This window comes from Arxiozyma heterogenica, assembly GCF_036370985.1.
Source record: "Arxiozyma heterogenica strain weizmannii chromosome Unknown scaffold_11, whole genome shotgun sequence".
In the NCBI taxonomy this organism is placed as follows: Eukaryota; Fungi; Ascomycota; class Saccharomycetes; order Saccharomycetales; family Saccharomycetaceae; genus Arxiozyma; species Arxiozyma heterogenica.
The window spans coordinates 1,438,044-1,455,314 of NW_027042664.1; the positions used below are offsets into that span (position 1 = coordinate 1,438,044).

Here is a 17,271-nt window from a genome sequence, read left to right on the forward strand (position 1 = left end):
TTTTGTCGGATTTTGTCAGATTTTTACATTCCGTTTATTTCAAGTTGTGGTGTTTCTCTTTCCAGAAAAAGAAATTTGAGTATAGATTAAGCAAACATTTTAAATGTAATTTATTAATAAGATTCTCAAAAGGTGGTAATTATTATGTAAGACTTTTTTTTTCACAAGTCTTTCTCATTCGAAGACAAAAAACTTCCATTCCAATAAATTACTTGTTTTTTGTTGTTGTTTTTTGTGAAGTGATATTTGTAAGTTGTTAATAGTTATTTTAATCAGTTGGTGGTTTAAAAGAGTAACTATTGACCTTAATTTAAAGGATAATAGATAATAGATATAAATATTTTCTTTATTTACCTAAAAAGAGGTTTTACATTGATTCTTTTTGTTTTTTTTACTTATATTGAAGTTTGCACTACAAATTGAATAACTTCATACCGTTTATTTAAAGGAATTTCTTTGTGTCCATAAGTAGTTGTTTTTAGTTAAGTGTGAAAACATTTGTGTTTTATTAATATCGTAATGATTAAACTCTCACGTTTTGAAAAACTACAGAAGGAACAAAATGCATTATCTTTTAAGCCTATAATTGATGAGTTAGTGAGTTCGGATTTGGAAACTTTTTTGTTTATGGTTGAAAAGATCCAGGAATGGGATAGACCGAGGGAGGATTTGTTTATATGGATCCCTGTCTTGAATAAGATTGATTCCATTCTGTCTGAACTTGTCGAAAAATACAGTTATTCTGGAGTTGATCCTAAAATAAAGGCTATTACATTGGTCCCAATGGATTTACAAGATGAAAATACAGTGGTAATATTAACTGACTTCACTTGCAGGCTTTTATATCATACAGAAAATAGATATATTTATTCTTCAATTGATGTCATGAATGATTTATTGAATTGCCCCAATTTTAGAGTAAAATATGGTGCTATTAAAGTACTTGCCATTATTGGTGAAAGATACGTCATTGCTCGTGAAAGATTAGAAACATTATGTAAGTCAACATTGCCTGAAATGAGAAAGAAGGCTCTACATTTGGCTTTGGCTTTACCATCTTCGGTGAGTAATGATGACAGTGAACAATTCACATTGGTAGATTTGTTTTTTAACAGTAAAAAATACCCTTCCAAGTGGTCAAGATTCAAGTTTACTTATTATAACAGCTCACCCGGTAAAGAAAATAATAATACTCATAAAATAAATTCACAAAATAACGGATCTTCAATGAGAAAGATTATTTTTAACAATGATGATTTGAAAAAGTTTTCTCTGAAGCAGTTGTTTGAGAAAGGTATGGAGGTTCTTCCACCAGAAACATGGTACAACTATTCTCTAAAAGTTACAATAGCTAAAGCGTTTAGTGAGGATACCCCTGAAAATATTCAACTAAGGAATATTATAGTTCAAACGAAATTCATAGCAGTAGCATTTATAAACACAATTTTCATTCCACCTCATGTTAGCTCTAAGTTATTTGAAGTTGATCCATACACATTCAATTGTCTTACGGATTTTATCTCGTTAGCAGAAAGTCGGATCCCAGGTAGATTAAGGATAGATGCACTGTTTGCATTAGAATGTATTTCTTTGAAACATATCTGGTGTTCTGATATTATGAGAAATTTAGGTGGGAACTTATCACATGGGGTTTTATTTCAAATTTTACGTCAAATTGGTAAATTAATTAGAAATGAGACAAATAAAAGTGAAGATTTTAATGAGGAATACAATGTAAGATTTTTTTATTTGATTTCAAATTTGGCAGAAGTAAAAACATTGCATGATTCTTTGTTGGCAGCGGGTTTAATACCTTCGTTATTAGAAATCATTTCAGCAAAGAATAACTTATATAGAAGAACAAAGGCATCTGCTACACATTTGTTAGAAGTTTTTATTAATGATGTGGATTCTACAGCAGAACTGATTAACTATAATGGTTTTACTTTGATAATTGATTTTGTTACTGAACAAGTTAATATTGGACTAACAGATGCAAAGACTGAAAATACTTTGCAACTTTCCACAATTGATTTTCTTATTCCGTACAGACAACAAGCCTTTATCAAGAGTTTATTAAAATTGGTATTAAAATTACTTAAGATAGATTCTGGTGATAGAATTAGAAATTTAATAGATTCTCCTATCTTGGGTTCATTATTGAACATATTAAAAAATATGGAAATTTTTGGTTCTACCTTAGTATCTTTTACTCTTGATGTGATTCAAAGAGTTATTAATAGTGAACCAACTATATATACCGTGCTAGTTGAAGCTGGTATAATTCCATATATAATAGAGAATTTTTCAAAATTCATTATCCCTCATTCTGAATTACTATATTTATTACCTGATGTCATATCTGCTTTGTGTTTAAATTATGAGGGTTTACAAGAGGTTAAAGAAAAAAATCTTATTGATTTTCTATTTAAGGCTATCTTAGACCCAAAGTATGCTAGAGAATTATCTTGGAAAGAGGAAGCCACAGATTTAGGCACAGCTTTAGATGAACTAGCTAGGCATTATCCTGATTTAAAACCTGATATTATCAAGTCCTTTTGTGAAACAGTCAAAGAGATTCCATCTCATTTAAATTTCAATGTTGTATTTCTTCATAAGTCTAAGTCAGGTGGAACCTGTTTTTACCACTCAAGAGAAGAACCTGTATTGAATAACGAAGAAAATGGAACTCAACTGAACTTTTGGGATGAACAAGATTCTAGTGTAATAATAGACTGTTTTTCAAATCTACTATACGGAATGACTTTAGATAATTCAACTTTAGATAAGTTGCCCGAGGTTTTGAATCTAGAAGATTTATATAATGTTATAATACCAACCAGTGCACCATTTGATTACACATCTTCACAAGCTATGTTGAATATTACAGATGTTCTTCAAATTCTTGATGAACATCGTTCTGGTTACAATTTTGTGGTATTTTTGGAGCATCTCCATAATCGTTTAGGTGACATTAAGGGATTCTTAACTTCTCCAAATGAAACAAGTTACTTTTTAGGTATTGAGAAGGATGATCAAAAAATAACACATGCAGGTCGCGTTGTTGATAATCTTAACAGCATATCTTCTATTTTGCATATTATCACAAATGTTTATGTTACCCTGATGACTTTATCTAATACAAGAGTTCAAGAGATTGTTGATTTTTTCCAAAAAGAAAGTAACTTAGATCTTTTAACTAACTTGAGCATGTTATTTCAGAAGGCAGCATTGGAAGAGATGTACATTCGCTCTCATTTACCTGATGAAGTTGTGACACACACAACACCCGATGTATTTGGTCATACACCACCCATTCATATTCATCGGACAAAGCCGGTGAGAAATGAATTAAAAGACAATTTTACGTCTGCTAAATTTAAAAATACATTTCAAATCAGAAATATATTGATTAGGATACAATCCTGTATTGCAATGTTATTAAGATGTTTCTTGAGACTAAGTCATGCTACATCTATGGATTTGATATCTCAGGATAAGGTAACTGAATTGAAAATTTTTGAGAGTATTATTCAACAACTGTGTGCAATGGTGGATGTAGCGGCCAACTTAGGGAATACATCATATATATTGGTATTACTGCATTTCAATACATATGTCATGACTTTTCCAAAGACTACAATTGCTACTACAGAAATAATTCAAACAATGCCGGTTTACTTGTTTTATCAAAAGGGAGGTTATCAGCTCTACACAAATATACTTTTAAAATTTTTCAATATGTTGACAGAATTTACCGATATGGAAGTGGTAGAAAAAATCGATTATTTAGAGGAAAGAGAGGAAGTTTTAATAGTTAGTGTAATAACAAATATTTTAACATTCTTTAACAAATGTATCCAACAAGAAAGTATGGAAAGCATTCGGACCATATCTAATTATTATGTGAATATTGATGATTATAATGTTACTAAAAGTTTAATGAAACGATTGAAAATACGGACTTTGAAATTATTATCGATGTTAGGACAAATATTCAATATCTTTCATTCAGTGAAAAGGCCAATTCCTTATGGTGTTTTTAAGCAAATTTTAACTCTTTGGAAAAATTCCTATACCATGAATCATGAAACAGATTCAGATAAATTATATATGATAGAATGGGATCTTATAATTCCTTCAGAAAGAAAAGTTTCTCTCTTGGTAAAAGTTGGTGTGGATGAAAATGTTGCTAGAAATTATTTAGAAAATCACAAGAACATGTTACCATCAAGTGAGTCAGAGTTATCTATTATATCCCCCGAACAAAAAGAACATTTCAAATCACTTCTAGAGTTGGAAAATTCAATGAACCCCAAACTATTAAATGATGAAGGCATAATTGGTAAGGATCTTGAAGAATTGAGAAAAGAGGTATATAATGAGAATTTGAAAACGAAAATTTTTGATATATTACCATTATATCCAAAGCTAGTTAATGCTATTGCTAAAACTCTCATTCAAATATTTACGTGTCTTTCTTTGCCTATTGTAGATTTTACACATTCCATGTTGAGTCAAATTCAAGTTGCAGGTATTGAGGATGAATCTAAAATTTCATCATTTGTTCATTTGTTTGGTATCTTTTTGAATGAGGGATTTGTATATCAGCAGTCAATTAATTTGATGGATGACTTTGTTGTACACTTAGAACAATTATTAAAACCCAAGTATGTGAATAAGATATGGTTTTCCAAGTTTTTGTATTGTTATGAAATAATTTTGTCTAAATCTGAATTACCTACTTATGAAACCCCCGCAGAAGGTATATCATTGCGCTATAAGTTGGTTCCTATGCTCCCTGCATATAGAATTAAAGAAAATTTAAAGTTAACTATATTTAAAAGTTTGATTAAAATTGCAGAGATTTCAAACTTTTATTCAGCTTTAGCAGTTTCAAGAGTACTTTTAATATACGCAAGAGAGCGCTCTTATGCCGTAGATATTATTAATTCTGGTATTGTTTCGAGACTACTAAAAGCTGTCGGTACATTCCAAAAGTACGATAAAATTAACTTCCTAGAATCATCTTTTCTTTTATTAGTTAGACGTTGTTTTGAAACAGATGAGTATGTTTCTAACATTATAACATCTGAGATTGATAAAAGCTTTACATCTAGGACATTAGGCAGCCAAAAAGAAAAAGAGCGCGATTTGGCCAGCTTATTAGAAGAGAAACCGCATGTTGTTATGAGAAATCCTACTCTTTTTACTAATATACTATCAGAAACAGCACGTTTTGATGATTTTGGGTCAGATGATGTTCTATTAAATTTTACAATGAGACGTCACCAAGAGTTGAAAAAGCCGATAACTGAAGAACCTTCCGGAGATTGGCAACCTTCCACGCCAACAGGAATCATTCACTTATTATTGAGTCAGCTAATGGCAGCTGCTAAAAAGGATTGGATTTCAGACCCCCCAACTGATACTGCTAAATCAAATGATATGGACAAAGACATAAGGCACAATCTAACAAAAAATCATGTTTGTGCATATATGATTTTTTTACTGAAGATGTTAGCTGAACTAATTAGCAGCTATAAGCAATGTAAATATGAATTTTTAACTTATAGTAGAAAGAATATGTATACAGAAAGACCTCGACATAGGTCTACTGCTTTAAATTTCTTTCTATATCAGTTGTTAGACAAATCTTCTTCACAAGATCAAAATAAAGAAGAATCTAAGAGGAAAGAAGTTATTAGTATGTTGGCAAAATCTGTTTTAGTTGGTTTTCTTACTAGTGTAAATGATGCAAGTAGTGAAACTGTCGATCCAAAAAAAGCAGATAGTGATCTTACCTTTATTCGTAAGTTTGTTATTGAGGCATTGGTGAAAGTTTTAAAATCTGCTAGTAGCACTTCAAAACTTCTGGAACAAAACGTCGACAAACTGGATGCTTGGTTTAGCATAATTAGTTCAATGGTGTATGTGCAGGCGCCATATCTAAGAGTAATGATTGACTCGAATAAAATTGAGGCAGACCGTTATCAAATTTGTCGTTTAATGATAGATCTTAATATCCCAGCAGCTATAACAGAATGTATGTCCAAATTGGATCTTAACTATCCTTTTTGCAAAAAGTTATATAATGATGCAGTTGAAACTTTGAATGCAATTAATTCTACCAGATCAGATTTTGCCAATTATTTTAAAGTTGAAACTCATGAAGAAGATGTCGATATGGAAGAAGAATCTGAAAGAGAGGAAGTGCCAAACATGTTCAGGAATTCTGCTTTAGGAATGTATGATGTTGAAGATGTAGAGGATGAGGAGGACGAGGATTCATTAATTGGAGATGATGAGGGTATTGCATTTGTTAATGACGATGATGAAGGCTATGAAGTCGTGTTTAGTGAAGATGAAGTTGATGAAAATGAGGGAGAAACTGCTGATTCTTTAAGTAGTGGTAGTAGTGTTGAAGAGATTGTTTTTGAAGTTGAACCTGATGAATTAAGTGATGAGGAAATGGAAAATGTGGAATCTGAAGATGATTTTTCAAGTTCAGAAGTTGAAGAGGGTTATTCAGACAATGACAGTGGGCAATTCGATGATGAAGTTCAGAATTATGATTCGGATATAGATATAGGTATCAGTGATTACTATGAGGGAGAATCAGACTGGGAGTCAGGTCTTACTGATTTGACAACCTCGGAAGAGGATAGTGATACAAACAATGATAACTACGAAGATATATCACAAGTTAGATTAGGTAACGGAAGAGCTGTATGGTCTTTAGGAAATGGGGTTGAGCTTGAGGAAGAAATTTCAGATGAAGAAGAGCAGGGTGTTTTCCACGGTATTCAACATGTTTTTAATCCAGATGATCAGTTACTATTTAGAGTTCATGAAGGTAGTAATAGAGGACATAATCATCAACGTGTATACCGTCGTCATCCAAATTCCTCTATGGTCCCACCATCTATGTCCTTGTTGAATGGTAATAGAAGGAATCAAAGTAATCTAATCAACCCACTAGGGCCTAGTGGTCTTGAGCAGGTAGAAAATGATATTACAGCACAGTTAACCACAGTTGGAACTGGTGTCCGTCCAAGAACAGGTCGTCCTCATTTTGCTGATGTTTTATTTTCAGGAGAAGTACTTGATGAACGGATATTGGATGGAATTGTGATGAAATCTACATTAGCAAGATGGAAAGATATTTTCGATATGTTTTATGATTCTAAAAATTATGCTAATTATTTAATACCTTCGATTCTCAATCGTCTATTCAAACCAAGTTTGGAAATATATCAGTCTAGTCAAAGGAAGAGACAGGAAAGGATTGAAAAGTTAAAGGAGGCACGTACCAAAAGGCAAAAGTTGTCTCCAGAAGTTAGTATTGTAGACAGTCATCAGATATCAACTGATAATAATTCACCAGTAAGCTCTACCCTAGGTTCTGTAAGTGTTGGACAACAAGGTAGTCCCCAATTGCAGGAGTCGGCGCCTATCTATGTTGATATTGAAGGTACAGAAGTTAATATTGCTGGAACAGATATTGATCCGGAATTTTTAAATGCATTACCTGAGGATATGAGAACAGAAGTATTTGTTCAACATATTCGTGAGCGTAGAGCTGATGCAGTACATGGGATTACTTCTTCTAGAGAAGTTGATTCAGAGTTTCTTAATTCTTTGCCAGAAGATATTAGAAATGAAATACTTGAACAAGAGGCTGCTGAACAAAGATTATCAAATGTTATTGGAAGAGCCAATGAGTCGAACATTGAAGAAAATGAAGATTTTGATATGTTGCAAGATGAAGAGGATAATAACGCTATTCATGAAACATCATCAATTCATGATACCATGGAAGTACACGAAGAGCAAGGTAAAGAAGAGAAAAAGAAGCAAGAAAAGATATATTTTGAACCATTAATAGATCGTCAAGGTACAGCTGCATTGATGAAGTCTGTGTTTATTGTTCAACCATATATTCAAAGAGAGATTTATCATGAACTTTTTTTGAAGTTATGTTCTAGCAAGCAGAATAGGAATGACATTGTTAACATTTTATTAATGATTTTACAGGAAGGAGCCGTTGATCAAAATTCTCTAGAAAAGATATATGGTATGATAGTTGCTAGATCTCAGGGTAATACAAGAGTTTCAAACTCAGCAATCAAGCAACTTCCTCCTGATACAACACCACTAACTGTTGCAAATCAGGCAATAGAAATACTTCAATATTTAATTGATTCAGACTCCAAAATTAAGTTCTTTTTTATAACAGAACATGAAAACTTATTGGTCAGTAAGAACAAAAAAGATGATTCCAAGATGAAAGATAAGTTACCAATAAAATATTTATTTTCATTGCTCGATAGAAAGTTGATAACTGATGAGACAGTATTGATGGATTTATTGACCAATATCCTTCAGACATGTACTAAACCGTTACCTGCTATGTTAAAAAATAAAAATAGTAACGTTTCCAAGAGAAAATTCAATATACCAAGTTTTGATGCTGAAGAACTATCAAAGATTGTATCTATTATTAGACTTGACAGTTGTAGCACAAAAGTATTCCAACAGACTTTAAATATACTTCATAATTTATGTGCTGTAGAAGGATCATTCAGGATATTTACTGATGAACTTTCTAAAATCGTCAAGGATACAGCAGTGATATTAATAGATGACATTAAAGAATTAACAAAAGAGGTTGAAAATGCAAACTTTGGAAATGAATTAAGTGTTGATTTAGTACAAAAGTTAACCCTCCCTAGTTCTGAGCAAGCAAAACTATTGAAAGTTTTGACAGCTGTAGACTATTTATATACGCACAAAAAGGTGGAGGAGAACAGCAATGCTGTAGAACTGATTAGTTTGTATAGCAAGATGGATCTAGGTAAATTGTGGCTATCATTAAGTGGTTGTTTGTCAGCATTTGAAAAGAAGAAAAATTTAAGTACATCAGCAACTTTGTTGCTTCCAGTTATAGAATCTCTAATGGTCATTTCAAAACACTGTAGTATGGCTAATAGTGGGAGTAAATTGGTCTCTTATAGAGAAGAGAAATTAGAAGATTTGGAAAATGTGGATGTAGAGAATCTATTTGTTCCATTCACTGATCAACATAAGAAGTTATTAAATCAAATGATTCGTTCTAATCCGAAATTAATGAGTGGGCCATTCTCATTATTGATAAATAACTCAAAGGTATTAGATTTTGATAATAAAAGATATTATTTTATTGCTAAGATACGTTCGGATACACATGAACGCCCAAAACTTCCTATTACAGTAAGAAGAGATCAAGTATTTTTAGATTCTTATAGGGCGTTATTTTTTAAGACCAATGAAGAAATTAAAAATTCTAAATTAGAAATAACTTTCAAAGGTGAAAGTGGTGTTGATGCGGGTGGTTTAACTCGTGAATGGTATCAAGTATTGTCAAGGCAAATGTTTAATCCCGATTATGCATTATTTTTACCTGTTGCGTCTGATAAAACTACATTTCATTTAAATAGAACATCTGGTATTAATCCTGAGCATTTATCATTCTTTAAATTTTCAGGTATGATTATTGCCAAGGCTATCCGCGATCAATGTTTCTTAGATTGTCATTTCAGCAGAGAAGTTTACAAGAATATTTTAGGTAAACCAGTTTCATTAAAGGATATGGAATCACTTGATCCCGATTATTATAAATCTTTGGTATGGATCCTAGAAAATGATATCACTGATATTATTGAGGAGACATTTTCAGTTGAAACAGACGACTACGGTGAGCGTAAGATTGTTGATTTAATTGAGAATGGTAGAAACATTGCTGTTACTGAAGCCAATAAACAAGAATATGTTAAAAAAATTGTTGAGTATAAATTAAACACATCAGTAAAGGAACAAATGGATAATTTCTTAGTTGGTTTTTATGCTTTGATACCTAAGGATTTGATTGGTATATTTGATGAGCAGGAAACGGAGTTGTTAATTAGTGGTTTACCTGATATTGATGTGGATGATTGGAAGAATAATACCACGTATGTAAATTATACTGCATCTTGCAAACAAGTTAATTACTTCTGGAGGGCTGTGAGGTCATTTGACGTTGAAGAGCGTGCCAAATTATTACAGTTTGTTACTGGCACTAGTAAAGTTCCATTAAATGGATTTAAAGAATTAAGTGGTGTTAACGGTACTTGTAAATTTTCAATTCATAGAGATTATGGATCTGTAGAAAGGTTACCATCATCTCATACATGCTTCAACCAACTAAATCTTCCGGCTTATAGTTCATATGAAGCTCTTCGTAGTGCTTTGTTACATGCAATTAATGAAGGATCTGAAGGATTTGGGTTAGCGTAGATTACTACTGAATATTTATGTTGAATTTATAGTTTTATTTTGTAATATTAATATGCAGAATAGAGATTAATTATTTTTTCAATTTTTTTTTATAAGAATAAAGTATTTGTAAGGAACCTAACTGGAAATCCAGTAAATACGCAATTCCGAGGGTAACACCTGAGTGTCTGGGTTAAAGATTGGTACAGCCATGTGCGCAGTGGCTTGTATAAGATATTGAATCTGATAGGAGGATTTCCAGGGAGTGATAATTATATCAGATCTTGTCAAGAGGCCTTTGACTATTGAGAGATATGCCAGGGGTAATCATCTTATTTAAATACATCTCAGTAATGATATTAAGAAGTAACTCTTAATATCATACAAGACTAAGAAGAACAATAACAAGAAGTAACAATATTACATCAGGGTTATTAATTAGTGATATATAGAGCTTATGTAAGGATGCTTATACTTAAGCTAATTGATATGATTCATTCATTTACATACAACAACTTTTACAGCATTATATTTAAATATGTTCTTTTTTGTTTATATTTTGGTATCAATTTGTTCATTTTAAGTAAAGAATAATTTGTAAAAAAAACAAAAAAGGAAAAAAAAAATCAAAGCATAAACGAAATGTAAAGGTTACCTCAAGTAATATACTAAAATATAGATATTAATTATATATATAAACACTTACAAATTATATACTTGGTGGATTCTAACTATTAAATAGATTAGTCTTGGTTATTCGGGCTATTCTTCCTTCGATTAAAAGTATTAAATAGAATACGAATATTAATGCTGATAATTACTTCTGGCACTATCCCTCAATAATCAAAGGTCTCTCAAGTAAGCTTCTTAGTAATTTACCACCAATGTCCATCCGATGATCATATGTTTGTTCAAAAACACTCACAATCTTGGGCCCAGAGTTTCAGTTGTTCCAAGTCCTTCGCCTCGACATTAGACGCTACCCCCAGACAACGTATTTCAGGATTTCCAGTTAGGACTACTTATAGTAAGATGTATCATTTTTTGGAACAGCTAATTTTTTATCATAATTTATGATTCTTATTTTAAGCTTTCTATAAAGATGGATATTTCACTGGTTGAAGAAAAAATTTCTTATTTATAAATGTGGTAGAGGAAAGCATAGAAAATAAATTCAAGATAATCAACATTCAATAATATATATAATTATGCCTTGTTTTTTTTATCTTTCGTTTTAACAAACCGAGTGGAGGGAAAATATATAAAGAATATTTATTCACCATTATTGAACACAGTTATTACTGATCTAGACTAATTGCAATCAATGAAGAACCTCAGTAAGTATATTACATGGTATATCTAATATTACCCAGAATAGAAATAATTTATTTGTGGAGCTTGTTCCAAATCATGTACTTTTATTGCTGATGAAATTTGTAAAATTAATTTTAATGATGATAATATATAAGAACTGATATGCTAATTAAAAACAAGTTTTGCACTGTTAAAATCATTTTATTAGTGATGTAGCTATTTTTTTATCACAGATTGATAGCACCTATTTAAAACCTAACAATAAGTAAATATATGAGATGATTTAATTTTTAACTTAATATTGAACTGTTTCTTTTTAACTTTTCTATTTAATATTTCCCAGTAGTCATTAAATAGTTTGAAACATATATTTACGTGATATTTGTACTATGTAAGAGTACCTTCAAAAAGATATATTCTCATTAAAATTTTCATAAAGATTCTGTTAACACCCTTGAATTTCCTCGTCTTAATCTATATTATTGGGCCATTAAAATATGTCATGACCTCTTATTATAAAATAATAAATATGTTTTCATACCGACACAGAGTATCTTTCTTTCAGAATTTTACTATTAAAGCAGAAAATTACAAGTTGATTGGACGGCTATCCTTATGGTAGGATATACATATAATTTTCTTACATAACTCATAAGAAGATGCATGTACGGTGCCACTGAGACTAGTTATCATGGTTAAGTAATAAAGTCATTAGCAAGTTTAATTTAATTAAAATTCTTTATTCTCTTGTATATGGAATATAAAAATGGATATATATGAATAAAAAATGTATTTACATAGAATATTCATAGACAACTCCCAAAATTTCTTTCTTTATCGTCCTTTCCTTATTCTGAAAAAGAACTTTAACTTTTATACAAACAATTTATTCTTCCCTATTTCTTTTTAAACATTTTTCTTTTATCAAATTTGCAATTATTATAATTCTATAATACATATTAGTTTATCTCCAATTATTATCTAAACTATTCATAGGCAGTCATTCGACATTCCTAACAAATTTCTTACGGCAAAGGTAATCAAAAAATTACTAATCTTGCTACATATTCACAATAAAAAAGATGAAAACTAGTCATAGAATATAGGATAATCTCTCTATCATATACACATAAACACAATATACATAGTTAACTGATACATGGTTACAAATATTTGTGAAAATCTTCTGAAATAATCATAGTCTCTATATTAAACAACATTTCAGTTTTCTTCTTTCTCCTTATACGACCAACATTCCAATATTTCACCATTAATTTCAGCAAAAACAGTTACAATCTCTTCATTATCCCTTAAAACTTTAACCATATCTTTCCAAATCTTCTTTCTTTCATTTAAATCAACTACATCCACCAAAACAATATCTCTTATTTGCAACATATGTAAAAAATCACCATCTTTATGATTTCCAGTTTGAGTTCTCAACTTTTCTATAGTAACATTTACATATTGTTCAATTTTTTTTTTATATGCCATACGTTTTCTCCTCTCACTGTTTATTAAAATAACCACGGACAAGATTAATATGAATCCTACTAGTATCAATTTATAGGTCTTTAAAAATTCTGTTATTTGATTACCGTATTTACACCACAGACTAGAATATTCTTGTGAGATAGACCTGATATAAACGTCGATAGTTTCACTATCGTTACTTTCAATGTTAAAAAATTCTATCTCTGGAATCCCGTCTAATTTTTTTGAAAGTGAATTCCATAATTCCTCAACTTCATCTTGTGTCCACGCTTGATCAACATTTTGACCAAAAATATCATGTAAATGACTATATGGAATACTATTTCTTTTTTGATTAATCCCTTTACCACAATTGAATGATGCATTTCTTCTCCTTAATAAATTTACAAATTTATTAAACATACTATCAAGAAATTGAATCTTTCTAACATCTGGAATACAATATGGACTCAATGGAACTAAATTATATAATGAAAGTAAAGGTACAATTTTTCTATATTGTGATTTACAAGTGAGCTTCAACTTTGGAAAACAAATGGCTTCATCGGGACATGGTAGACACTTTGGATTAAAAGTATATAACCAGTCATCAATGACATTTAAGTCAATATTGAATCTAGCTGCGATATACTTTTGCAAAGCAGCAGGAACTATTGGTTGAGGTGGCAATTCTGCGCCACAATATCCAATTCTGATTCTTTGTTCTCGATACCAAAGGATGAACAGTACTGCTGATGTGATAAAGATAAACATAATTATGTTGAACAAAGAATGTTTTATTTTTTGAAAATCCAATTTTCTAGGAGAAGTACATTTTGTATTATTCTTATCAAGTAATGTATATTTCTGCCCGCCATTCTCATTTACTGATTCCGAAGTGGAAATGGATAGTTCCCTTTCATTTTTTTGGTCCCGTTTTTCAATTTTTGTATCTGTGTCAATTGTAATACTAGCATCCTCACTATCGGTTATAATGTCAATATCTTCCCTAGAAGATGCTTTTGTAGAATCTTTATTTTGGACATCCACCACTTCATAAATCTGATTAATCTTTTCAGGAATGGGTGTTTTTTCATTATTCTTAAGGCTATTGTATGTAGTATCATCTTGATAAAGTGGAGTAGACGAATTGGGAGTGGATTCAATTTTTACCTCATTTATTAAATTTTTATCCTCTGTTGCATTTCTCAATAGAATTGCAAATTCTGGAGAAACTTTTAGTTTCGATAAATTTGGAGACGTTGTTTGTTTTTCTACAGTTTTTATTTCTGATATGTTTTTATCCATTTCATTACTGGACTCAATAAAAGGAAAATTATCATCATCATTTTGTTGTATAGCTTCAACAATTGTCTCAGGAATTATAGACGATTGGATTTGAGTTGATTCATTTTGTTCAGTTTTCAATTTTTTTTTCTTTCGCTTTCCACTGTTTGTTTTCGCTTCGTTGTTATCTTTAATCTTATCTTTATCAGTTAAAACAGTGTGTTTAATATCAGCTTCAATTATATGATTGTCATCTTTCTCATCTTCTAGATGTTCTCTCTTTCTTTTATTTTTATTATTATCATTATTATTATCTGAGGATTCAGTTGAAGTTGAATCCTTTAAATTTTGTTCTTCCAAAAAATGCTTCTTTGTTTTTTTAGCTTTTGTAACTTTTTTAATCCCCTTTGAACTTGGCTTGACATCTTTATATTTATCTCTCAACTCATCCAATTTAGGCACTATTTCACTATTAAACAGCCCAATCAACCTAGATTTCTTAACTTTTGAGGGTAAATGAACGTTGTTATCAATCAAGATTCCTCTTAATTGTGCCACAGTGAGATTCTTTGGATCAAAACCTGGTTCCAAGAAAGAGGGATCCATTTCTTTTTGTTTGTTTATTTGTTTGTTTGTCTGTTTGTTTCTTCTTTCCCCCCTTCTGTTTTGATGTTTTCGTAGAGCTAAACAGCGACAACAACTCCAACAGTACCGTCACAAAAGATAACTAAAACAGATTTTTGTGTTCATATAGCGTAACGTAAAATTATTGCTAGTTATCCTGTTTTGGTTGAGCAGTTATTCTTTTATTATTTGTTATTATTATCTTTCGTTTTTTTCCCCTCCGTCGCTCTCGAACAAAAATTTTTTTATTTTTTCTTTCTTTTTTTCGCTATTTGACGTCGTTATTTTTGTCTACTTGGATGTGTGTGGTGTCTGGATGCATGAAAAAAACTATTCCACGTGACTGTCGCTTCTCTCCTCCCCCCTCTTTTCTTCCTCAAAACACGTGCACAAATTCTTGTGAGTACATAAAAATTTACACATATACATATATATATGGATATTATAGATATTATAGATATTATAGATATATACACGCTATACTTATATCATGCTTTACTGTACTAATCGATTTATGCATTCGATCACTTCCTTGTCGTCCGTCTCCGGCTACAATGGTTTCAACAGTCGTTGTGTTTTAAGTGACAATAGCAACATGTAATTCTTATTTCTTGTAAATAACAACAACCACATCCCTCCCCAAAACACACACACACACATATCTATCCATCTCTATTTATCTCTATCTATCTATATAAGCGTCAAATATTTTTGCTTCTTTCAACATCTATATAAATAGAAGTAGTTCATGGCGCTATCACATCTAAAAACACACATACATCCAAACACAAGTTGACTCTAATAAAGTTTATAAACAATAAAAGAAGAATTTATAAGATTGAAAGGAAACACTTACGAATAAAACTGAGTTATACAAAGAGATCACTACAAGATTACATATCACACAGACGGACAGACAGACAGATATATATATATATATATATATAATATCATTTAGTTATTGTTAATACTACACTTACCACTAACTTTTCTCATCCTCCCTCCTCTTAATAAGTAATCAAAATGAATGAATATGAAGAAGAAGAAAACAAAGACATGTGTCCAATCTGCAAGACAGATCGTTACTTGTCTCCTGATTTGAAATTTTTAGTCAACCCAGAATGCTATCATAAGATCTGTGAATCCTGTGTGGACCGTATTTTCAGTCTGGGTCCTGCTCAATGTCCATACAAAGGCTGCGATAAAATCTTAAGAAAGAATAAGTTCAAAACACAGATCTTCGATGATGTCAGCGTGGAGAAAGAAGTGGACATAAGGAAACGTGTATTCAATGTTTTCAACAAGACTTTGCAAGATTTCAACGGCAACTTGGACGAATACAATAAATATCTAGAAGATAGAGAAGATATAGTATACAATCTAGACCATGGCATCGATGTAGATAAAATGGAGGAGAAACTACGCACCTATGAGGAACTAAATAAACAGTTGATTCAAGCTAATCTGGAAAGATTCAAACAAGACACGGAATCGTTTAAACAAAGACAACAATTTGAAAAAGAGATGAAACTAAAGAAAAGACTGTTGGAGAGACAAATTGAGGAAGAGGAACGTGCAAATAAAAGGTGGGCCAAGAGAGAAATCGTTAATAGATTAACCACATCGAATCTCTCTGTAGATACCAATGAAGTTATAGATAGTGTCAAAAATACAGTTAAGTTGAAGAAATCATCTGCAAGAAGGAAGTTAGAAGAACTGAATAGAGTTTTACAAAATAATCCATATTTCGGAGCAAATATGAATCCACAGAATAATAAAACAATGATGATGATGATGATGCAAAGAAGACAATTGGAACCATTTACCCCATTCAATGGTGATAGAGACTTGAACCAAAGATATGTTGTAACAAGAGACCAATATGAGGACCCATTCATCCAGGATTTAGAGAAAAGAAAAGAATATACAGCTTCTGGGTTCCGGGTGGATTATACATATGATAGATTATTGAATGAAGCATTTAGAGGATTAGGATGTATAATATCAGAGGAACTGGCATAGTAAGGGATTACTAACCAAAGTGGTATGCACATCCTATATACCTATAGATATTCCCATACAACAAATATATACGTATAGGTGTATTATATATTAGTATGTGTTTAAATGTATATTTACATCTAAGCACATGCTGCTATGGTTTAAATCCGTACACCACACTATACATACATCTTTTGGAACCTCAAAAGCTTTTCTTCCATGAAAACAAAGCAAAGAAGAAGAAGAAGAGGGGAAAACAAGAATACAAGTGAAGGT

The 17,271-nt window shown here is 31.1% G+C and overlaps 3 protein-coding genes across 3 annotated transcripts; 2 read left to right on the plus strand and 1 right to left on the minus strand.

Moving 5' to 3' along the window:
* Nucleotides 1-519: 519 nt before the first annotated feature.
* TOM1 (E3 ubiquitin-protein ligase TOM1) lies at nt 520-10,317 on the plus strand (the record flags this gene model as incomplete). Its single annotated transcript, XM_064857271.1, has 1 exon — nt 520-10,317. The coding sequence occupies one exon, from the start codon at nt 520-522 to the stop codon at nt 10,315-10,317; it is 9,798 nt and encodes a 3,265-aa protein (XP_064716404.1).
* Nucleotides 10,318-12,831: 2,514 nt separating this feature from the next.
* On the minus strand, nt 12,832-14,976 carry HEH2 (Heh2p; the record flags this gene model as incomplete). The annotated part of the gene is made up of 1 exon (XM_064857272.1): nt 12,832-14,976. The coding sequence occupies one exon, from the start codon at nt 14,974-14,976 to the stop codon at nt 12,832-12,834; it is 2,145 nt and encodes a 714-aa protein (XP_064716405.1).
* Nucleotides 14,977-16,017: 1,041 nt separating this feature from the next.
* TFB3 (TFIIH/NER complex subunit TFB3) lies at nt 16,018-17,016 on the plus strand (the record flags this gene model as incomplete). Its single annotated transcript, XM_064857273.1, has 1 exon — nt 16,018-17,016. The coding sequence occupies one exon, from the start codon at nt 16,018-16,020 to the stop codon at nt 17,014-17,016; it is 999 nt and encodes a 332-aa protein (XP_064716406.1).
* Between the last annotated feature and the right edge of the window lie 255 nt (nt 17,017-17,271).